The sequence below is a fragment of the Balearica regulorum genome, chromosome 5 (genome assembly GCF_011004875.1).
Source record: "Balearica regulorum gibbericeps isolate bBalReg1 chromosome 5, bBalReg1.pri, whole genome shotgun sequence".
In the NCBI taxonomy this organism is placed as follows: Eukaryota; Metazoa; Chordata; class Aves; order Gruiformes; family Gruidae; genus Balearica; species Balearica regulorum.
The window spans coordinates 16,662,887-16,687,644 of NC_046188.1; the positions used below are offsets into that span (position 1 = coordinate 16,662,887).

Here is a 24,758-nt window from a genome sequence, read left to right on the forward strand (position 1 = left end):
TTGGAAATCTTAATAAATAGCGTTTAGTCAGCTGAGGAATATGTACTTACTGATGAAAGTGATGGTTTTTGAAGGAAGTGTCAGACATAGCTGTTTCCTAATTGTTGAAAACATTCAAACTGAAAGTAGTTTAAAACATAATGCTGCTTCTGTAGAGGAACCTTTCATGTCCCTGAATTATTTACAATGCTGGTCTGCTGTGCTTGCTTTTCTATCCACTTTTCATACGTATGCAGAAAAAATGAAATACAAAATGCTTGTGATTTGCATCCACATTTTTAACGTGCCCTTGAATACAAGGTGATGATTTTTTGTTGCAGTGGTGTAAAGGGACCTTCCTACCAGAGGTCACATTATCAAACCTGGAGAAAGAGCCAGAGAAGTCATATGTCTGTGAGGAACCACAAGAACTGCTGAAAAGCAAGATGGAGTAATTTGCATTGAACTTCGAGGAAGATACACAGGTTACAGTGGGGAGGAATTTGGAGAGCACGAAGGTCTGTGTGCACCTGGTGAGACACAAGCTATCCTTGCAGTGTTCCCACCAGCTGGTCTTGGGATTAGCCCAGGTCCTTCTGAAACCAGCTTTTTCTGATCTTTTCTGACATATTATATTTTCTGGTACTTGGTATGTGTAATAGAGCTGAAGTTGTCAATTTAGCAAAAAAGAATAGAAAGGGAAAGCAAAGTAACAATAACTAGAAAGACTACACATCCAGCAGAAGCTACCTGGAAAAGGGGGCTTCTTGGCAAAAAATGCTTGCATGCATGTGAAAGCAAGAACAGAGACTGACTGCAGAGAGAACCATAGCAGAAAAAAAAATATAAAAAGCTTTATTTAATTTTATTGCCTAGTGGCAGAATGGTAGAGCAGATGACAAGCTGGTGAATCTGCAGTATTTCTTTCTGCTATTTGAAGTATATGTTGCATCAATTTTTAATGGGATAGAATGTACTTTTTGGGGAGAGAGAAGCATGCAGGTTGTTTTTTCTTTTCTGACTTGATTCAAGAAGCAGAAGAGGAATGGATGGTGGGATAATCTGTGGAATATGTGACACTATATCCCAGGAAACAATTAGAGGAACAGATTCAACCCTGAGAAATGCCTGTAAATAGCAAAGGCAGCTGAACTCTTCAGGGAAAGGATAAATAATACCAGCCACTAGTGTGGAAAAAGCTTCCAGGCTGCAATTAAAGGAACTCAAAGAGATTAACGAAGGCAGAAAAAGTAGCATATTATCCACTGTGCATATTTTAGACAGCGGTACGCAGAGTACGAAGTAAAAACTCCTCTTTGCAGGTTGGGGCGAGGGAGGGAGGACAGCACCGCGCGTGTCCCAGGCTGGCAGAAATCCCCGCAGGGCAGCACCGGTTGTCTGCAGGGCCTGGGGAACCCGGCTCTGGGCAGGTGTGGTGCTCCGGCCACGGCGTTGCTGCTCCCGAAGGTCCATCCTGCCGCCCTGATGGGTGCCTGGGACCTCCGGTCACGGCTCGGCCACTGTGGTTGTGCAGGTGGTTTAGCAAACGGGGATGGTTTTGACAGAACTGGGTTAGCAGTGAGTTTCTCTACAATTTTCAGAAGAATTGGCAAGAGGGTACAAATCTGGGACGGTGATCTGGGACACTGATGGTAGCGGTGTGGAGCACAAGGGCACGTGTCGGTGAACGGGCACCCAGAGGACATGTGGAGAATTGAATTAGACCTCATTGGATCTGTAACTTCGTAACGAGGAAGAAACTTCTTTCTCTGTCTAAAATGACCGAGTAGAGGACGGAAATTATCCATTTCCAGGGACTGATATGCCTGATACTACTCATACCACCAAGTATATTCAGGGCAGAGGGTTTCTCTGTTTTAAACCAGGAATGAGTATATGGTTTACAGAGCTAGCTGAAACACATGATATCACTTATGAACCTCTTGAGTATAGACAACTGCAGACATTAACTTAATTTCACGGATGTTTTGGTACAATTTGAAGCAAGAACTAGAAGGGCATCAAAGGGAAAAGCCTGAGCTGGTGCTTCCAAACTGAAGGTGAAAATTCAGGTGTGCCATACTGGCCATTGACCTCTCATTAATCCACGTTACAACCTGAGAAACTGTAAGTTGTTAAAGAAATGTCTTCTCCAAAATATGTGGATTGCTGACAGCGTTGCTCAGGCTGGAACAATTCCACCTTCTCACCTCCGTGTCTGAAGTGGTTACAGAGTCTTAAAGCCATAAGAAACTGCTGATGAGTGTCTCCAGACCAATGCAGATCATTTGAAGTTTAAGGACTACAGTGTGAGAAGTTCCTGCCCAGAAGCTGCAAGTGGTGGCAGATAAACTGTAGGGGACGTGCCCTTGGGAGTGCAGCACGGGTAGCTTTGTGGAAAAAGTGCTTGGATGGGCACCTTATGTGTAGGTCATGAGATGGGTAGTTGCAGCAGTTGAGGACTGAATTGCTTCCTCAGTAAGAACACAGAGTCCTTTTTGGTAGCTGTGGGGTTCTTCTCTTGTGCTCCAGGTGCAATTCCTGAAAAAATACCAGTTAAGAAACACTTTTTTTTTTTCCCCCCTCAGAAAACAACAGAGGCAGCAATGAGATGCTTTGAATTTAAAGAGCATTCTCATATAGCACCACACCAGCGGAATTTATCAAAGTCAAATTCTTAACTTGGTATTTGACTGATAACTTCTCTGCCCAGAGCTTGTTCCAAAGTCCCAGGATACTCTTATGGGCCAAAGGCAAGTACATTGGACAGTAGGTGCTGGCACTCCTGGAAACTGCAGGTTTCTCTAAAAGCACTCAGTTGATATTGTAATGTTTCCTTTCTCAAGCAAGTAAATAAAATGGTGACCTTATCTGTCAAGAAGTTACATTGTTAAGAAAACCTTTAAAAGCAGCATTTTCCATATCCCTAGCTTTTCAGCAAACCTACACTTCAGTACAAGATCTTTCATGATGAAGGAAGGGGAAGAAGCAGCCTTGTCAGCCCAAGGCAAAGCAGGCAAAAGTGGCACTTTCTGATCTCCGAGATGCAATTAGGAGGCAGGCTGAACTAAACAGGTCCAGAGGACGTCGGCATAAGTGAAATAGTGCTCTCTATGTGGGTAAGAGAAAGTAACTGCTCTTTGCATTCTAGTCCACATCAAGCAGACTGTTTCTAGTCTAAAAATATTCTCTGTGGTGACCTGTCTGAGAATAATTTTGTATCACTTTCCTGACTTTATTTCTGGCTTTTGATTTCCCATAGAGATCTGGAGTCTGATGGATTAGACCTGTTTCTGGGAGTAATTGTGGCAGTCTTGTCTCGGCAAGGAAGGGCCCCATATCTGGAATGTGCTTTCCTTGGCAAGCGCTGGGTGGTGGCAACCTTCGGGGTGTGACAGGAGACCTATTTATTTACTTTGGTTCTCATGCTTACTGTAGGGGTTTTTCTGTGTGTGTCCAACTTCGGATGCCAATACTTCTCTCCCACCCATGGGCTCAGTGATAGCTACACCCTGTAAGACATACACCGCGGAAATTTGTCATGGCTGTTTTATTAACAGGCTGGTTTAACAAGGCCAGCTGTTTTATAAATAGGGTAATACATTTTAAATTAATAAAGTCATTTGTTAAAGTAGTTGATTTTAACGAGGGGTGTTACTTTTTATCAGTAAAAGTGAGTGAAAAGCTCTTGGAGCAGGTAGCCAAAAGGATTGGAGCAGGTAGCCAAAAGGATTGTCTAATCCAGGTCCTTCCCCTCCCCAATTTTTCTGTCTGTCTAAGGGTGGGACTATCCAAGATCACTCAAAGGAGGCTGTAAATTGATGTTGAATATGTTAACAGTCATGTACTTATGTGCAGTGGTAGAAGTCCTGCTGTAGATTGGACAGAGTGGGCAATAGAAAAAAGAAAACCAAACCCAGACCTCTCTCCTTCCCATGAGCACATGGATTGCTATATCAGCATGAAACTACAAAGGTTTCTCACTTCTTCTCTACTTCCCTGGGCCTTTTATCCAAAGTGATCTTTTGCTTCACCCTAGGGATATGACAGAGTGCCTTCAGCCCAGGTTCTGTTTGGCTTGGCCCACGGCTGAGACTCATCCACTATACCTGATAGAAGAATGAACTGGAGGCCATGTAGTCACACCAAAGGTCTGTCTCGCCAAGTATCTCTATCTGACAGAGGCCAAAAGGGAGGACCCACACGTATTGGGTCTGGCTGAGATGGAGTTAATTCTCCCCACAGCAGCCCTCACAGTGCTGTGCTGTGTATTGGTAGCTAGCAAGGTGTTGGTAACACCCCGTGGTTTTGGCTGCTGCTGAGCAGCGCCGGCACACATCAAGGCTGTCTCTCCAACATTTCTTCCCCGCCTCAGCAGCAGGCTGGGGGTGGGCAAGATCTTGGGAGGGGACACAGCCAGGACAGCTGACCCAAACTGACCAAAGGGATATTCCATACCATATGGTGTCTGCTCAGCAATAAGAAACTGAGAGATAGAGGGACGAACAGGGCGGGGGCATTCATTTTTTTATTTACAACGTTTGTCTTCTGGAGTAACCAGTATGTGGACTGATGCCCTGCTTTCCAGGAAGTGGCCAGGCATTGCCTGCTGATGGGAAGTAGAGAATAATGTTTTGCTTTTTGCTTTGCTTCTGCACGCGGCCTTTTGCTTTTGCTACATTAAACTGCCTTTATCGTGACCCATGAGTTTGGGGTTGTTTTTTCCATCTTAATTTTCTCCCCTCCCCGCCTTGCTGAGGAGGGGAGTGATAGAGTGGCTTGGTGGACACCTGGTGTCCAGCCGAGGTTAAACCACCACACCAGTATAAGAAAAGGGCAAGCAGTTGTCACAATTTCCTCATCTAGTCTGCAACCATTTGCAAACCAGGGACTTCCAGAGCCAGAAGGGAGTTCACTGTAGTTAATAAACATGGGTGGATTTCCCTTCTGTGAGTGTGCCTCCCCTTAAGACCTCCTTACATGCACTGAATCCACAGTGTCTGGCTGTGAGGACTTCCACACACAACTGTGTTGTATGTGAAGAAGCAATTCCATTAATTTTGTTTTTAAACCTGTGTCCTGATGTTTTCATTTAATGTTCCCTAGTTGTATTGCTGGGAGTGACAAAACAAATTAGCCTCTCTCAGTGCCACTTGTGATGTTACAGACCTCGCTCAAAGAGAAAAAAAAATACTCTGTCAAATTGCAAGTCTTCCTTTCTTCAGATCAAATAATCTTGCTCTTGCCACCTCTCTTGTATGAAAAGATAAAAGAATTATTTGTCACCTTGTCTGCTTTAGGTAGTCACAGGAGATTAGTGTGATGTCATCCAGCCCCTCTGTTCTGGTAAAGCATAAAGAAGACGAGGCAAAGGCTGGTGTCACCAACCACTTTTTTTCAGAGCCCGCTCTCCCTAGGCAGAGACACAAAGCAGCAAACACTCTGCCAAACCCGCTGCAATGTGGAGATCTTGTCAGGAAACATGCCAGGACCAGCGCTGCCTCCTAGTTGTAGGTGGATATTGGCAAGAAGTTCAATGCAGAGTAACCAGAAGGGATGCTGGAAACATGCAGCTCCTTCTTCTTGCACTCTCACAGTGAAGTATTCACCAGCTTTTATGCTTTATCATTGAAGAAACTAAGACTAATGCGTACATTAGTGCCTGAGCAAGGAGAGAATTCATCTCCTGAAACCCCGCACCATGGTGACTTTGCAGATTTCCTCTACTGGTTCCCAGGAGCTCCTTAGAAATGTGTATTGCATCATAGCTTAGCTGGGGCAGCTCTGGATCCTTCTTGGTGATTGGTGATGGGTGCTCCAGTGTGCCAGGCATGGTATGAAGTCAGGGTACAGTCCCTTTCCTGAAGTCCCCGCAGTCTGTCTCAGATTGGAACAGTGTTTAGTAGTAGTGAGTCTCTATTTTTATGCCAGAGGTCAAAAATGCATTAATGCTCCTCCTAATGCATGGGAACGTGCATCCATTGACTTTTGGAAGTAACTTGGACCATAGGTTACTCTTGTTGTGCTCTCAGTTATTAAAAATAGATGGATCCTGAGAAATCATAAGATTTCACTAGAGCAGGCGAGTTTCAGGGATACCAGCTCAGCACTGATTAGCCCATATCTGTACTTGAAGAACAAACTGTTAGTACAAGATATGAGTGGAGCAACTGTATTTAGAAACGTGTTTCCAGGGAAACATTAGTTTTTCTGGAAGACAACCCTGAGACATGAAATTTTATGTGACTCTTGGGACAAATGTAAGTTTGAAGACTTTTTTTTTTTCCCCCTACTTTTTATAGTGAGTACATTCTGCTCCAGATTTATTCGCTTCAGACCTGTATGGTAAAACCTATTTTAACTGTGGAGTCCAGTATCTCAGTGGATTTCATTAAGAAAAGGGCCCACACAAGCTGCAGTTTAAAGATCTGTCGCTTGCATAGCAACTGCAATCAAATCAGCACTTTCTAAGCATATCCTTACACGCCATGGAAAGTGTGACTTCAAGAGCAAGGCTCAAGTTGTGACTTGGCTTCTTGTGTGACATTAGACCAGTCAATTAACTTGTTTGTAAAATGAGTATAATAATAATTTCTTACCATTGTTGCTAAAATTGCAAGGATCAATTTATTAAGCTTCTAGAAATCCAGAGAACAAGGGTCAGTTTATATTAGCCAAAAGCTTTTCCTTTGACTGGCCCTTCCTCCTGAAACCAGATAGTTTCATCTCTTAACCCCTTGGCAACTTCCTTACCAGGTAAGTTCTCTAGAGGACCGTTGGATCTTGTTTAGTGACCAAAGTTCATGTTCTTTACCAAGGAGGTTTCTGTTGAAAGCGCAAACGCTGTGAACTTGCGTGAGTACTTTTTGTCACTATTTTGTAAATTGTAATTTACTTATTTAGAAACTCAAAATTTTTTCTTGCCTGCACGTTGTCTGTCACAAAAATAGGTCCTTTGCTATATAGGCATACTTCTGTTGTATCTTTTAATTTTTGGTTTTTTAATGGATAGAGTGGTCTGGAAGTATATAAGTGGAAGGATTTATATAATTAAGCTTTAAAATTGTATGATCAGTGGACGCAGAAGTAAATCAATCGGGTATTATTTTTCCAGCAGAGACATATGAGCCAACACTGGCATTTGTAAAAAGTCAGCATTTATCTCCGTTTTTGGGTTTCTGGCCAAGGTAGGAGAGGGCAGATAAAGTTTGTCTTGGGAGTTTGAAAGGTCCGTGGTCCTCACTTCTCATCTGTTACTGTCAAAGAGTCTTTGTTTGCTCACACGTGTGAAACTTAATGCGACCATCTGTAAAACAGCTATAAAATTAAACCTCTTCAGTGTTGAAAGAACAGAGTAACTATTATTTATGTCATAATAAAAGGGACTACAGATTAAATCTGTTTGTTTTAGCAGACAAATAAACACTAAATCCTGATGCCTATCTTTAGCTGTGGGCACTGTCAAGGAAGAGTCTCTGCAGGACACGGCTGTGCCCAGAGCACTGCAGGATGTGAGAGGAGTGGGGGATGAAGGCTCTCCAGACCTTAGAGGTATGCAGCATGTAGTGGTGTCATAACATCAAATCCTGATTAAATTATGTGCTTAGGGATTTCAGACAAGCTTTTCCTACTAAATTGCCACCCACGTGTTTCATCTGGCATAGAACTGTAAGTAATTATATTGCTGTCTTTGGTCCGTACTTGCTTTCTTTGCTTTTATCACCTGCTGATCTCCAGCAAAGCAGGAAAAGCCCTTTTCTGACGACCTGTCTCCAGTCAGATGGTTCCCACCTACTCTGCACATACCACAGAACGTGAACATGAAGAGTGTGCATGTTACTGGTATTGCTATTGCTGACCGTTTGAAAACAAACAAAAAGTGAAATAACTGGTCTGGCAGCCAGACGCAGCTGTAGTCACTCGTGTGAGCTGACTGGCAGTAAAGCAACATGGAGTGAAGTTATTTTTCAATCAAGTTAGGCTTTACCGTACTAATCCACTGAAACTGCAAAGGCTGTTTTCAGTAAACTCCTCACTTTATTAAATGGGAGCCAAAGCCAAAGGAAATCCACTTAAGAAAGAAAAGTTAAACAATGTAATTCTGCAGCTGTAGAAATAAATTGAAGTAGAGAAGGTATATTTTCAAAGCCATTCTTAGAGCTAAACTGCAGTCATTATTATTAACGGAGAAATAAACTAAAAGATAATCATGAAAAGTTTCACTCTTTTCTTCCAAGGGAAGTTACAACAAACCAAATGCCCATCCTGACTTTTCCGATGACTTGCTGATTCGTTCCGATGAATGTAATGTTGGTGAGCAAGGGAAGAATCTTCATCTGCTGATGAAGTTCAGTTGTAATTTTTCCCCTTCGGTTACTTCCAGTATCATAGGGCTAGTAGATAAAAGGTGTTGCTGTCTTTACAATTTTCCTGCACTGGGACTGAATTTTGTACAGGTGCAAACAAAACTAGGACAAGAGTGGCACACTGTTGTATCAAGTCCTGTTGGCATTCCTGTCTTGGCTAAATGATGTTACTGATCAGCAGTTGTGATAATTAGATAGATGCGTCACGAAAATTATCTTATGAATTGCTTATTTCCTAAACATTAGGGCCTGAGACTGCGTAGTTGTCACCGAAGTACCTGACTGCCTTTGCAGCCAGTGTTTGTGGGTTTAATTTCAAGATCTTTTCAAAGCATGAATGACTCCACTGTTAAAAACGAGAAGCATGGAGATCATGGAAATTTGCCCAAGGTCTGAAAGGGATTCCTTCAGTCATTTAAGACTTTGAGCCTTCTCTTCTCCATCTTCTATATAATATTTTTAATAGAGGTCATACTCTGGTATCCATGACTTTCCTAGCAATATGCTGTAGCAGAGTCTAAAGACTGTTTGGCATTCTGAGTCCTTTTATTTTTTTTAATGATACCTCAGTTTCAAAGTAGCATCCTTTGCTTGAAGACTTACTGTTTCCCTGTTGCCATGCAAAAGGCTGCAATCAGGTAGTTGCATTCCTGATTATTTTTTTTTTCTCTGTGAAGATTTCATTGTGTTTCTGATCCTGAGGGGAACTGACTGTATGATCATGTTTTAGTCATGATTACTCAATTCTCTGGTGTGACTTTGCGTGTACCTGTGTGCTGCGAGTGCTTTGATGAAGCTCATTGCCATGCACACTTCAAGCCTGCCTAAGTCCTTGGAATACTTAATGATGTCTTTCCATGACCCCAAAATGACAGACACTGGGGACATATGGCTCCTGAAACCCATGAGTCAGGTGTCATATTCCAGAAATGTTTGGGTTGCCTTAGGTCATTTCATACAGCTGTAAAGAGTAGACACTGTTTGCAAGAGTTAAGCTTCTCACCTTAAAACCTGGCTCACAAAACTAAGCAGTTGCTGGATGGTGTGAGCAAGGCAAGGCACTGATTGCTAAGCAGGACCTTTGCCATCTGCAAAAGCTTCTCAGCTTAAAGTCTCTAGGTCTAAGCATAGGCATGGCATTAGTGAAGAGAATGTCTCGTCTTTCTCTGTCACCCAAAATTCCATGTCCATGGTTGCACTAGCTCAGCTGATCTCAGTGTTGTTGATAAGAAGGTGTTGCTGACATCAGAGGCTGTGTGCAGAGTGGCCTTCCTGGTGCTTTGGGTGTCTTTTCCTATTTTACTGGATTGTCCAGCTGAGTTGCCATAAGGAACTAAAAGCAGCAGTGTCCTTGCTATCCTCTTCCATTGCTCATCCACCCATCTCACAGCCTACAGATGAAGAAAAATGGAGGCCGAACAGTGACTTTTCTGTTGGAGAGCATGCACGTTCTGGCTCTGTAAGCAGCTGCAGGCCTACAGAAGGTGGATGTATCATCTATTAACCATATCCAGCACATACCAGCGGTCCTTTGTGGTGAAATTGGCAGGTGTGCCCGTGACAGTGAGAAAAAGAGGCAGAACAGGAGCTGACTGATTAGAGCTCTTCTGACTCCTACAGAAGTAGGAATGCTGTCAGTCCTCATGCTCTGCGTTATTCCCATTGCACGATGTTCATGGTTTGATGTGGCAAATGGATAAAAAATGCGAGGAACACGCATTAACCGGAATCCGTCGTTTGGGCTTGAGGCAAGAGACGCAAGGCAGTGCAAAAGAAACGTGGGGCAGGGCGAGTGGGCTAATCTGGTAGTGTTTAGACATATGAGCGCTCTCAGGCCAAGGGTTGTTGTACGCAGTAGGCCAGCTCTGCTGCCAAAAGGCTTTTTGACACCCTCCCTTGTGCTGGCCGAAGCGTTGGCTAAGACTCTCAGTGGCAGCGCAGATCTGTACTGGGTCAAAGGGTATGTGAAACTACGCTTCTGCATGGTCCAACTTTGAAGTCCCACCAAGCGGGCTGCAGTGACCGAAACGTTCCGTCTCTTCATCTCTCTAATAGTCTTGGGGAGTGGCCAAAAGCACCAGGAAGCTGGGGAAAAGTAATTTTAATTGGCATTAAAAGAAAAATAAAAGTACAGAACTGATTCAAAAGGCTGTAGAAACCAGACCCTCTGACGGAAGCTCCCTCTCTTTCCTAAGCCTTGATTCCTCTTGTGCTGCGGACTATGACATATATTTGAAAGTCCACCTTTCTCTGGAATATCTGATTACTGTTCTTCTGAGTACAAGCTAAGATAGCAAATAAAATGGCTTACGTCTCGTTTTGAAGTATATCTCTTAAATCCATCTCAGGAGGGATCATTATGCATGTTGAGCACAGTTCAAAGAAACAAAATACGTGTTCTTTCCATGAGCTTTTTTTTTTTTTTTAACTTGCCTTTCGGAAAGATGTGATGCCGTATGAGCACCATTGAATGTATTAAAGGAAGGGTTTATTGCTTGCATGATAATTAGTCCCTGAAATTCTTGGTGCTCCCATTTTCTCCTTTGTAATGGGAGACAATGCTATGTCTTGTCCCCAAGGATGTGAAAGTGTGATAAGGAGGATCACAGACCTCATCAGGTTGAAGATACTGTGCAGAGTATAGATACGTAGTAACAGGTTTTTGCTTGAAAGAGGATTGTCTTGCTATGAGTAATACTGTACATCAGGAATGCCACTCTGCTAAATTTTGTTTCTGGAAATGTCCATAAATAACATAAATATTTGCTTGGCACTTAAGTCCAAATTTTTTTGTGTTTGCTTTTTCTTCTGGGTGGATATTCCCTGTGGGCCATGAAGGAGAAAGAGTGAGTGAGAGTTTCATGGTTCCTGCCATGTTCTTGTTTGAATTTTGGAAAAGAATTGCAAAAAATAGACAAGTAGAAAGGTGGTTGTGGTCCTGGAAGTTACAGATTAACTATTTAATGACAGAGTCAGGAGGCATGACGGTGTCAGTGTTGAAGACGCATGCAGTGTGTACAGCTCATTGTGCTCTGGTCTTTTGATGGCATTGATTTAACGCCATAAAGTGGTACTATTTTAGTGTTGGATTCTCAGAACAAGAGAACCTGTATACACATTTCTTTTGCTGAAATCTGCTTTCAGGCATACCGCTCAAAATGTGGAGCTCCATCAAGAGCTTCAGTCAGTCACTTGAGGGCCACATTGCCACATTCTGGGAGACTCTTAGGAAGAGCTGGGATCCTGAGTGTTACAGCCCACCTCAATCCAAGCCCAGTCCAAGGTTTTGTCTGACACCTTCTAGTTTTGATTAACTGGTAAGCTGTGCCAATGCTATATCTGAACAAACTTCACACATCATAGCCTGGTTTCAAAGCCTGTTGGCGCAAAAGAAAGACTGCTCTTGACTTAAGAAAAATAGTTTCTCTACTAAGATTTGGCAGCTGGATAGCATCACCCAGGACAATGCCCAGGACTTCCAACTCATGGTTCCCTGTGCTACCTAAAGCAGTACTCACCAGCGTGCAGAGGGGACCAGGCTTTCTGCTGTGCTGCCACGAAGACTCTGTTAGGCTTAGAGGGGGGCTGAGTTAGGGTCAGAGTTTCGTGGGGGAGGCTACTTGATTGACTTAGCTGAGTATTTAGAAGTTTGCCATCTTTGATCTGCCTGTAACTTCTTCTGTGGCAGCTACCCTTTTCTAGAAAAGCAGATGTGATGTTCTTGAAGCATACCTCCTAGAAGGTCATTTAAGACACGTGGCAACTCCTCAGGAATATCCACTGGTCCCTGCTAGGCTCTTGCATTTTATAATTCATCTTTAAAAGCACCTCTCTGTAGTTCATCTTTTTAGCCATTGTAATCTAACTTTGGCAGCTTACACTCTGCATTCATCTATTTTTAAATAGCAGTTGCCTTGCTCTGTGACACAGCACCTTACAGCATAGCTCCCATCTCTTACATTACATTGTGTTTTTGGTTTTGTTTTCTTCTCCATACCTCCAAGAACAGTCTCGTACCCTCTACTTCAGATCACGTGTCTGGCCCACAATGGACGAAGCACCTGCTTATTCCTCCAAAGCCACAGGATTTTGTGCTAGTTAATATTAATCTCCATAAATCTCTTCTATCTTTTGCTCTTAGAGTTGCATGTATTTCTGCATGCTTCTAGTATTCATCTGACTACCATGCTCCTCCCTCTGTTTCTTCTGTGCTGCTTAGTGGCTTTGATAAGAGACATTAAAGGGATGGATAAACGGGAGAGAGGCAGAATGCAGTGTGATGCTGTGTAATTTTCACCAGGGAGACCCACCTGAGGCGCCTTCCTTTCTGGAGTGTATGAGTAGGTTTTGGTGGTCCATGCAATAGGTTACTCTTTCTTGCTTTTAATACTGTTTTTGTAGTATTGCACATGTATAATTTTTACTTCTGAATCTCTGTGTGAATCTCAGAAGGCTTCATAAGCATTTCTTGGTTTGGATTATACACTGGCTGGGTAATGTCCCCTAGTTGTTTGGAGACAACAGGGGAAGCAGAAAAGAGAAATCCAGAAGCTACAGGCACCCCAACAGGCAATTCTTTGTGATTTCATGGCTTCTCCAAGGTGGTTTTGTGTCACACCATGTTTGTGGTTGCCTTTCCTTACCTGATGTTAGAAAATAAAACTACTGTCTTCTAAGTACAAGTTTCCCACAGGTAAAGGCAAATTCCAAAGAAGATTATATGTCTCTGGCAGTTGTCTCCTCAGCCCTTCTGCACCATCCTGTAGTTCTTTGAAGGTCTCCTGGTTACTAATTATGAGAGTTCAAATTTTGTGTTAAAGACTGACTCCTATAAAGATGCTCAGGAAGCTACCCAGGACTTCTGTTGGAAGTGGGTGTGTTGCCGGTCTCCTGCACCTGCATTTTCTTCCTTTACTCACAAATTCAGTTACAGCATTTTCAAACACACAGAAGTACAGTTAACCACCAACCTATTAACATTAACTAACTGATGAATACAGGAAGCAGTGGGAATCTGGGCACATGCTAGTTCTCATCTGGTTCTGAATGTCAAGAAATAACCCTGACACAGTGTGGGTTTTGTTGGGCTGCTTTGCTCATCTCAAATTATTCAGGCTTTAGCACTGCTGTCAGAACTGATGTAAAGCAGAATATCTTGTTGCATTTCAGCTTCTGATGTCTCAACAAAATTAACCAGCCAAAAGGATTTTTTTTTCCTCTCTGGAAGGAAAAAGCATAAACAGTAAGGAATGTTTCACAGACTAGGCTTTCTAGGTTTGCCACAACAAATAAGGGTAAATGCAGAGCAGTGGAGATGAAATGGACTGGGCTTTGCGACGAGCCCTTACTTGGTTGAGGTAGAATGGCTTCTGGCAGCTGTTGTTCTTTTCTTATTAGATGCTACAGGATGAGCACCAAGATCTTCAGTTAGGAGTGATATTTTAGATATTGGTGCAGATATTAGTATAGGTACGAGGCATTCTTCTCCATGTCAGTGAGGGGGAAAGGGCTGTGTTAGTGCTGGTAGAACCATGTTGGTGTGAAGTTGATTCAAGAACCATTCCTCTAACTAACAAGAAGATAGGGCTAACTGCTACCTGGCTGAATGCAGTGACTACAATTTTGTTATTTTCAGAAGGGCATTACTGATTTTATTTTTGAGCAAGTAAAGAGAATCAGCCCTAATATACTCAAGTAGGTAGAAAAGGTGCAAGAAGAGGTTGAAACTGAAGGTCAGCATTGCCCTTTGAAGCAGAGTTCAGCACTCCGGCAATGGCAAGGGTTGGACATTTGCCCACTGCAGAGCTGGGGACCTAAATACCCCCAAGAAACATCAGCAGTCCCAGGAGGTGAACCGTTTGTAGAAACCAGTACTAGTGCAGCAAACAGCACTGGAACACAGTGAACCCTGGCCAGGAGCAGCTCTTGAATTGAGATGTTGTAAATGTGCATTGCTTCTAATGGCCACTGCTGGCAATAGCAAATCCTGTTTATTTTCATCTACAGAAGGAGGTATTATGCTCCTTGTACAGCATGTAATATACCACAAGAGGTGGTGTGCACAGTCTGAAAACCCCTTGCTGGATCAACACTGAAATAACTTGTTAGATCAATTCCGAGGCCGTTTAATTTAACCTAATTACTACTTTGTCGGGTCCACTAACATTCCCAGTAAACACTGATGTTTGTTTCATTCAGTGTTCAGAACAGAATTGTATTTCTCTTTTTGAAAATTGTCAAGTTTTGTTTCATAAGAAAATTCGTGGTATGTAAATGACAAATTTTGTTAATCTGTTGAATAACATTTTCCATGTGTATAAAAAGTCATGAGAACAAAGATGTTTACTTTGTGATTGAAGGGTACAGGGAGGGGAATCTTTACCATCTGCCAGTACCAAATTACTTTTCAAGAGGAAAAAATAAATCCCTCTCATTGGAAGCTATTTTGATCAGCTCTAATAGTAATATTTTATGTAGGATTTATCTTCCAGAGCCCAGCTGAATTTACAAGTAAATTCATCTTTCTGATGCTTTGGTAAGAGGAACATCTGTCTCAGGCTTTGTGAGGATTTGAAGCACTAAAATTTTTTTAGAAATCTCATATTCATCCTGCAATATTTGTCCTAATATACCAATTGCAGCATATTTTGCTATAACCAGACACTGAACTCCAAAAGAAACCTGTTTAGCTGCAGCTAATGAAAATGTAATGCCTGTGATCCTGCGATGTTTGTGTTCTGCAGCACCAACCTGAGTTTTAAAGAGTTTTGAACCAGTAAGACTCAGAGTCTGCAACTTTGATGGAATGAAAAAGCCTCAAGCTTTCAACACCTGCCATAGAAATTTAATAAGGACCCTAATAAATGGGTCAGTTTCAACAAACAATTAACTTAACAACTTCATCTGGAAGTCTTACAGGCCCTGTTCCATAGGAGGTAACTTGAGAGCAGTCTCATGTTATATGGCGTAGTTAATGTTTCCTTTAGAAAACCAGAGGTTTTAAGATTTAATATTTCATGTGCTCCAAATTACATCAAATTGGCATTTGGTACACAACAAAGCCTTCAGCCCCTGTACAGATCAAAAAGAAAATGTATTTTAATCTTCTAAGCTGTTTGGGGGGTTCTTAAGCACAAGGAAAATATACAATTCCCAGGAATTCAGAAGCTTATAAAATGACTTTTGTGGGCAATTTGGATAAAATTATTCCTTATACTTTGATTATGCCATTAAAATTCACACTCCTACAAATATGGAGATTTTCTTGTAATTACTGAGTACTAACTGAGGGATGTAGCTGGACTGCACCATACGGACCTGAGAGGAATGTGTTTTCCTACACGTTGTCTTACGTTGTAAGCCATGTTTTCAGCCTCTTGTAAAAATATATCATAGAGATTAAGTCTCTGAGGGTTCATAGTTCAATGTGTTTAATGTAACTCCCTGTTGAGATGAAGCAAAAGTAGAAAATTTAATTACGCTTTTCCTTGCCCTACTTCACACATTTGGTCTTAAACTCTCCATTTATTTTGCTGTCAGTTGCTGTCCTCCACCCACTCTCCCTTCCTCATCCCTCTTTTTTTTTTTTTTTTTTTTTTTACAGCTCATTTTTAATCACCTTTCCCGGGTCAGATATGTTGCTTGCATGTGCCCTGTCTTTTGTCTTTGCATCTGAACTTTGTCCCACATGTTGTGTTTGAACAGTAAAAGGTCTGGACAAGGATCTGTGCTTCCTTACAGCTGTTGGTATCCTATATATAACATCAACATCCTCCGTCTAATGCCTGACCGCTTATTGTAACTAATGGCACGGCCTTTATTTGCTCATATAGCAGATGCAATTACTTGCATCTATATAGGCAAAAAAAGGTAGAACAGCATGCTAGGATTCATGTGTCCCAGCTGCATTGTACAGAGAAACTTCTTGAGGCAAATCTTAGTCAGACGTCACCCTCTTTTTGCTGATTTGACACCAAAATTCAACCTGGCTACTCACTGCCATCAGTCTGGGTCTATGCAAAGATAAAACCACCTAACACAAACAAAAACCTAAGAAGTTCTCTTTAGCTAATGCTATTGCTGGCAGCCTTGTCGTGATCTGTAAAACCAACATGGGCTTTCATGTCTGGAAACACTCTTCAGTGTTTGAGCCAGAGTAGCACAAGCTTGAAACGTTGTGGGCAGCAAATGAGCAATTTTAGGTAAAATCCATTTTCTAAGACTGGCTTCCTTCAGGAGCATTAAGTTTGCAGAAAACAGTATTCAAACTTGATAGTATGATGACTAGTAATCAGCAATGCCTAGGCTTGAGCCACAGTGTAGGAACACCATGAAGCCCAGTTTAAAATCCATTTCTCATTTTATTTAGTGGCCTGGAGTTTGGGTCAAAAGTAGATTGTTCAATATGTGTGCTCATTAGAGACTGATTGATTGCCTGGCTGTATGAGCTGTGGTTTTGGGGTGAGGAAGGTGGAAGGAGAGGAATTTGCGTTTCCCAAGACTTAGGGTGTCTAAACCACACGTGTCATTTTGGAATTGGGCTGTAGTATTTAAATATTGTGCATTTGCCCATATATTTGTGTTGTTTAATAGAAGTGCCATTTTCTCCTGATCTAAGACTTTGGCAGATGCTTGGATACCTCCAGAGCCATACAGGTTATAAGCTGGTTCTGTGATGGCCACAGGAGAACCTGTGAAAGAGGATGCTTTGACGACCCTTGGCTTCAGAGGCAGTAACTTGGCAGGAGAATCTGAAGCGGATATGGGACGATCCTCCCAGCAAGTTATTGCCTCTGAAGCCAAGGGCCATCGAAGCATCCTCTTTCACAGTTAGGGGGCCAACACCACCATTTCTGTCTTGAAAACTTATTAATAACAGCTATATCTTATATCTACCACGGTTATAACCTGTGGTAGAAAAAAGGAGCTGGCTTTTGCGCATGTTATAAAACTACTAGTTAACGAGATGTCTTGAAGGTAGGTGCCAAGTGGATCTAAAAGCCAGCTTGGCCTGTTGTGAAGGTTTAAATGTCATCTGCTGATGATATCCTGGATGAAATGCTAACAGCGTTGGAAACAAATTTATGTGGCCTTCTGCTTTGCTTTGGGAGTAATATCCATATGTGCAAATCAAGCAGTTTTCTGAAGCTATGTAATTACACACTGAAAAGTGTTCCACTCAAATCAGTTTCCACGTTTCATAGTTCCTTCATGTGCCTAGCCCCACGATGGTGTGCCTCAGAGGATTATTTATAACTGGTTCTACAACAACAGAATAAATAGTATTTAAAAGCAAATCAATATTTGCTATCTCCAATTTGCTGTTGAAGGCTGTTAGGGGATTGGCTTCTTGTGGGTACTGCAACAGTAGTGACCTTTGAGGAGATCTGAAGGAGGAAGAAATGGCTTTAGCACTAAATGCCTGAGGAATTTCTAGGCTGGCAGGGAAAGAAATAGTGCCACAAAGGGAAGCAGCCGAACTCTCTTGTCCGTAACAGTGTAATGTTGAATTTGCCCAAGTGGTTTTCGAACTAGCTTAGTTTTACTCTGTGACAAATTAGTTGCCTCTGCCATAAGATTTGACAAACCAGAATATATATCTTTGTGAATATTTATTTGCAAACTGACTGGCATGCAGATACTGTGGCTGAGCCAGATTCTGCCAAATTCTGCTGTCCTCTAGGACACAGTTGTGGGGCAGAGAACTGTGTGGGTTATACAGCAGGCTCCTCATCCTACCAGTACACCTTTTCCTTCTCTAGGGGTTTCTTCCCCCTCTAAATTATCGCAGCTAATACCTGTCAGTGCCTTACCTGTGTACTTTGATATCAATACTGTGCCTCTGCAACATCTTAGACCCTGCTGTGAAAGCACATTGCAGTTGAGCTTATTCGAAGAGGATGGAAGATGCAGCTTCAGCGTGGTGGTCAAAATTTGTCTTTATAATTTTTCTCTTATGTCAAGGTCTGAGCTGAGCTGAACCAAAATGGCAATTCCTAACTTTTTACTACCTGCCAGCATTACATCTTTGAATCCAACCCTCACAGCAGGCATCCTTCTTTTCCAACATAGGATTTGTGTGCAGGCCAGCCATATGGTGTGTGTAATTATTATTTTATAATGGTGTTATTGCTCTCTAGCTGCCCAGTAAACCCAGTGCAGTTTCGGTAAACTATATACATAAGCATAGGAACTTTAGACTTGAATGATTTTCTTCACTTTTATACCATAGTAGGTGCGAAGGAGAAAAAAAGATTCCATTTAATTTATAGAAACTGTATAAAGTTTATAGAGTCTCTACAATCGTCTCAAATGAAAAGGTTGTAGAGAAGAGGGGCTGTACGGAAACTGGGAGGTCCACAACGCTGGAGAAGAATAACAGTTAAAGGCACACATCAGTAAATACCTCTGCTGAACTTTTCCCATTAACTCTACCATCGAGCATATGGACTGCATTAGGGGTCTGTCTGCCTTCTTAGGGATTTTATAAACACGTTTCCTCTCCTTTCCTCTTCCCCATCCAGTTACTATTGCTTTACACTATTACAGAATCAAATAGTGTCCATTCTGGGGTCATCGTTCTTACTGGTAAGAGGCTGTTTGCTATAGAAATGTTTGCTGATTAGTGTCAGAAACCTGTGTGTGTATACAAGTGCTTTCCTGAATGTGCCTGGGGTTTTTTTGGTGTGTGAGCTTCCTGAAGCAGTAATACCAGCTTGGCCCGCCCATCCTTTCAGGCATATGTGCAACTCGAATTTGCATCGGTGGCAGAATTTCTGCAGCAAAATTAGGAGCCAATGTGTGCTTAGTTTTATGGATGATCTGTAAATAAACACAGCTCTCTCTTGCATCCTTATTTACCCTGAAAATGAAGGTTGCCAAAGTCACTGTGGAAAATAGGACCCGAAACCAAGGAACCAAGGCTCTGATGAAATCAGAAAATGTTAATTTTGCTTCTGTGTACCCTTCTGTGTTTCCTCTTTGATTTTGGTCAACATTGGAAGCCTGTATAGCCAGACCATTTGATAAGGGCTCCTGTCCTCCTCGAAACCTGGCACTGCCCGTCCGAGCATTCCTGAGCATTTCAGACAAACAACAAAGAGGTGGCCCCGTTGCCTGCTGCTAGCTCCTGCGCCCGCTCTGCCTTCCCCTTTGCACCAACACATGTATTTGAACAAAAAGAAGTACATCTGGGAACAGATCTGGCATAACATTAACCTCCACCCACCCTCCAAAGTTAATTTTAACAGATCGATTGTGGAAGTTACACCCTAGGTGACACATAGCACTTCTGCTGCTCAGAAGTGGATGTGTGAGTGTATGGAAAGCCAAGGCTGGGGTCAAGGTGCTGAAGGAAGGGAAGCCCAAGAAAGATGTGACACGTCTCTTAGTTTATTGTACTTTAAGATTTGTAGGTGGTAAATGCTGTGGGTTTTTTACAGATCTTCTGGAGCCCTAATATAATTTACAGTTTCATTTGTAGAGAGCTGTTTCAAATCTGTGCACATTCTTCTAAGATATTTTAAAAGAAAAGCCAACAGCAATAATTAGTTTGGCATTTTCCATGTTTTCTAAAGCACTTAAGGGGTAATGACTTTTTTTAACCAATCTTACATAAAATCAGGTTTTACAGGAATGAGAGGACTTAAAAGGCCTGACTGGCCATCAGTGACAGATGTAATTCATGCTGAAAGCTCTATTCCAATACATCAAAATAAGGAAAACAATTATACATATGATTAGAGGCTGCTGACCCTTCAGTTAAAATGATCAAAAAGAACAATATTAAAATTTGATTTACGGAAGCTACTACTTAGCCTATAATCAGTCTGACCAATAAAAACAAACCAGACTTCTACAGAATGTGATTTCCCAGTAGATAGGTGAGCTATTTTTGCAGGGCTGAAGAAACACAAAATGGTTTTAAAATATATTTGATATGGTCCATGAGTAAATTGAAATACAGCGTATAACTAGTATTAATGTTTTTTGTTCATAAATTGCCAGATTTCCTTAATTCAAGTGAAATTTGAGAACCACTTGAGAATAATTGTCTCTGAAATGAAATATGACTTTGTCAGTCTACTTCATTTATATTAAATGTATGGTTTACTTTTTATATTAGAAGGTAAATGAAAGTTGGTCAGTAATATGATTCCCCTTACACTTTTGCTGTAGTTCACTGTGGAAATGGATTCAGGAAATGGCAGATGTGATTAAAAACTCTTCAGCTGGCCCAAGAGCTATTTGTACAGCACCCAGCATACAGCACTTCTGGCAAAGAAAAAGCGCTCCTCATCTTATTGCAATATAAATAAAATGATTCTTCAACATAAGGACCTGAAATTTTGATTTTAAATGCACTAGTTAGGAGATTGGGAAGTTGAGATTTGATGAGGCTTTTCCATTCATAAGAATGAAGACAAAATTGTTGTGTTGGCTAATGTGGTCCTGTTTCCTTGTGTGTGCAAGTACATTGGAATCCACGCCAGTGCAATTTGCATGAGGGTGTTGCATTAATCCTATAAATTGACATAGAAGGGTCAAGCTACCTGCTCAGAGGCTAACATCACTGAAGAGCTGCGCACAACACATAAATGCTCGCTTCTTAAAAGCTACATTGAAAATTGCAAAACTAAGAGAGATTTCTTCCTACATCCTTTAGAATGCATCTACGAGTCTATAGCTCATGTCTGGGCAAAGAAATTGAATAAAACACCATAGCTCAACCTTATATCAATTTGGAATATATTTGTTTTATTCACAGAACTCTCATGAATTGTGACTTTTTTGTGCATCAGTTTTTGAAATTTCCTACCAGCTTCCCTCTTCTGGAAACTTAAGTGCTGTTTTTTGTTTCTGGTATTTCTAGTGGAACGGGAAAATGTACAGAAGAGGACCTTTACCAGATGGATAAACCTACATTTGGGAAAGGTAAGACTGACAAACAGTCTTGATATTGAGATACAAGGACATAACCATAGACAGATTACATTTAATTCCTTTTAAAGTAGTTAAAATTTGGAAACAAAGTTGACTTCTATGCATATGGGGAAGGTTGGAGGAGAAGGAGGGAAGCTGAAAGTGTGTTTCTGGACAAATGAACATTGCTTTTCAGGCGCAACGAATGCTTGGCTGGCTTTAGTTCATCTCAGGTGCATTTAATCTTTAAATTACTCTGTTACCGTGAGGCTAGAATTTTCCCATAGAAGGTACCCACATAAAATCAAATGTGGTTGAGGCTGCTCTGAGGTGATGATGACTGTGTTCTTCCTTGGACTGGAAATTCAAACATCTGAGGCATCGTGTCCAAAGACAGATGTTCTTCAGAACCCGACTTCATCACAGATCTGCAGATGGGAAACATTAATTCCTTGTCAGTCATGTTTTGGGGGGACTGTATGATAGGATCTTTATATAGCCGCTTGCATTAGAGAACTAATTTTTTGACATCACTTCGTATTTTTAAGATGTAATTGTTTCTTAATCACACCATAATATGGCTAAATTAAACCTAATTTACTGTTCTTATTAATAGTAGATAAGTATTAGGTCTCCTGCGTAGTCTGCCATCCTGAGAACTATTTTGCTGCTGTTAAGGATTAAAAGAGAAAAAAAATTCTTAATATTACTGAGACAGCAGCAATGTTTAGTGCAGGATCAAGGAATTAGACCAGCTTCCTGATTTAGACAAAGTCCTAACTTGGACCGGAGTTTGAGCTTGAGTATCTGTGGCTAAATTTCATAAACTACAGACTGGCACTAAGTTTGGGCTACAAGCTGACTCTCAGTTTAGCTCCTGTAGTTCTTGGGAAGTGATTGAATTTCAGACCTAGTAATGTAAAGGGGGTTTAGAAGAAAGGAATCACATGTATGGTTGCTTAAGTCCACTATTCTGCAGTGAGTGTTGCTGAAGGAATAAAGGGATCCTCTTAAATCTCACTGGAAAATCAGAATAAGGCTAGTTGGAAATGTTTTGACTAGCAATTGCTCCCAAAGGTCTCTCAGAACGAAGACAGTGTTATGTGATGCCTTTGTGAATCAGGCTCTAGGGCTTTAAACTAACTGCAGTTTTGGAAGTTGTCAAAAGGGGTTGTCAAATATGTGACTGTGGAGAAGGTCTTTGATTTACAGAAGGAATTAGATCATGAAAAAGGCTGTAGGGTGCTGTTAATTCTGCCATGCCAAGCATATGAAGTCTTAGAAACTTTGCGGGCAGGTGAACTGTTTTCTCTGGAGTGCATACAAATTTTTTTCCTCTCTGATTCAACAAAGAAAAATGCTTTTCTGAAGAAAGGGCAAAAGTCTGCTGCTATATTAATGTTTTTCCTGGAAGGGGCATAATAAACATATTCGTGTAAATAATGAGAGCTTCGCGAAAGCTCTCTCTAATTACAGGTGATTCCCTGAGGACACCCACTGAGGAAGGTGGCTTCTGCCTTTATCCTCAAAGAAGCACTTCTTGCAGAGTGGCTTCTTTCTTTTAATGGCAGCAGTGAAATCTTCTTCTTGTACTTCTTCAGGAAAGTTATGGTGTGGTGTGTCCCCTTTTTGGAGCAGACCATCCCATTGGGGTCATCTTTTGAGAGGAGCTGGCTCTGCTGGTCGTGGGATAATTGGGAGTAGTCTGCATCTTCCGAGTTCTGGTTGTTCTTAAGTACTGAAAGAATAAAAAAGGTTTGGGTTTGAGGCTTTCAGATAAGTTATTTAATTTTTAAATGAGCGATAATTTGCTCTCAGTATGGAACATTGTTTAGTACTCTTGGCTAGATTAAAGACTAGTAACGAAAATGTGTGGTCCCAGTTTGCCAGAAGCAGTGCTTAATCGAACAGTCGTGCATTGCCCAACCAAAGATAAAAAGATTGGGCTCTTCAGGGACACGTGAGTGAGTGACACCCGAGCAGAGCGTAATTGCTGCAGCTGAGACTGCCCCTAAGGGCTGAGCTGACTTGGCTATGTGCCTCAGCGCACACATCATCAGGCACCTCGGTGAGGTGAGGAGATGGCTCCCTTTGGAGGAGGTTGCTGAGAAGAGAGAACAATAACAGAAGTTGCTATTTAAAGTACTTCAGAAATACTGGGAAACAGAATGGCACCACCAGACACCTTACAGAGGAGACAGGACATTGGGCTGGATGGATCTCAGGCTTATTTCGGGCATAAAGTGGGATTCACTTCTGCTGGACTTCTCTTCATCTGAGGGATCGGCACCCAGCCCTTGGGTGGTTGCTTCCTAGACAGAGTATTTAGCAGGAGATTCTGTTATGAGAAATCTGGAGTAAGTCCTTGTCTGAGCTCAATTACATGAGTATTCTGTCTCAGTTTTAGCTCAGATATTCGTAGGACAGAATTGTCACCGATTTGAAGAAAAGTCATCCCCTTCTTCCTGCAGTCTAAGATTTATTCCTAGTATCTCTGTCTTGTAAAATTCTCCTTCTTACTCTCTGAAATCATGGTGACTTACCAAGCAGTACTGCTTTAAAAGCTACCAGGTTTCTTTTCTTCACAGTGCAAGCCTCCTCTGAAAGTGAAAGACTTGTTTATTGATATACAAGATGGCAAAATCTTGATGGCGCTACTGGAAGTCCTGTCAGGACAAAAGCTGGTATGTATACAAGAGGGAGAAACCTCTGTAGGTATGGAGCTCTCTCTGTTACAAGCAACAATGTATGGGCATCCAGCGAATTAAGGGAGAATTTGGTCCTGTGTCATAGGGATAGTAATAAGCATTTAAGCAACTTCATTGTGATTTCCATATGTTACAGGCTGGTGTACTGAGTTGTAACTTAGACTTCAAGCAAATATGTAACAATGAGGTGTAAACGGTGTGTAATCAGTGTAAATGTTCCCACCCCTCTGGTTTTTTGAGCCTTTAATACATTAATGCTCACATATTCCATTTGGAGATCACCCAAGTCACATTACCAAGAAAAGATATATTTCCCATATTATTTTTTTAATCTATAATTCTGTTTATATTTTCTCTAAGACACTTAATAGATCTGCTGATGCTTGGTGTAGTTGTGAGTTTAGTTCTGGTATCCTGGCTCAGGTTTCATTAGTCTTACTGATATGGTCTAAATCAGAAGGGCAAAGCTTCACACAGCAGAATCTTTTTCTCTCCTCCTTCCTTTGTAAGAGCCGTATAAAGTTCCACATACCAGAAATGGAAACACCCAGTGCAAATATAAATGACCAATTAGAGTTGAGTTTAATATTTTCTTTCTACATCAGTCTGGTCAGCAAGTACTCTCTTACGTGTGGCTATCACACTTGGATAAGAGGAGAGACCTGTTCTGCAGCCGTCTCACCACTGAAGATGCACTTGCAATCATCACCTGGTGATGCTCTTTAGTGACCGAACCATCTGCATACTGCAGCATGAACGTCCACTGTGGTCACACCTTCAGAAC

At 41.6% G+C, this 24,758-nt stretch overlaps 1 protein-coding gene across 2 annotated transcripts in view; it reads left to right on the forward strand.

The window, feature by feature from the left end:
• Positions 1-24,758, forward strand: part of CLMN (calmin) — a 72,832-nt gene that overhangs the window by 31,533 nt on the left and 16,541 nt on the right. For both annotated transcript variants that reach the window (XM_075753637.1, XM_075753636.1), the window contains exons 2-3: positions 21,217-21,278; positions 23,855-23,950. In XM_075753637.1, the coding sequence (XP_075609752.1) occupies positions 21,217-21,278; positions 23,855-23,950 (158 nt within the window). The remainder of the gene's footprint in view (positions 1-21,216; positions 21,279-23,854; positions 23,951-24,758) is intronic.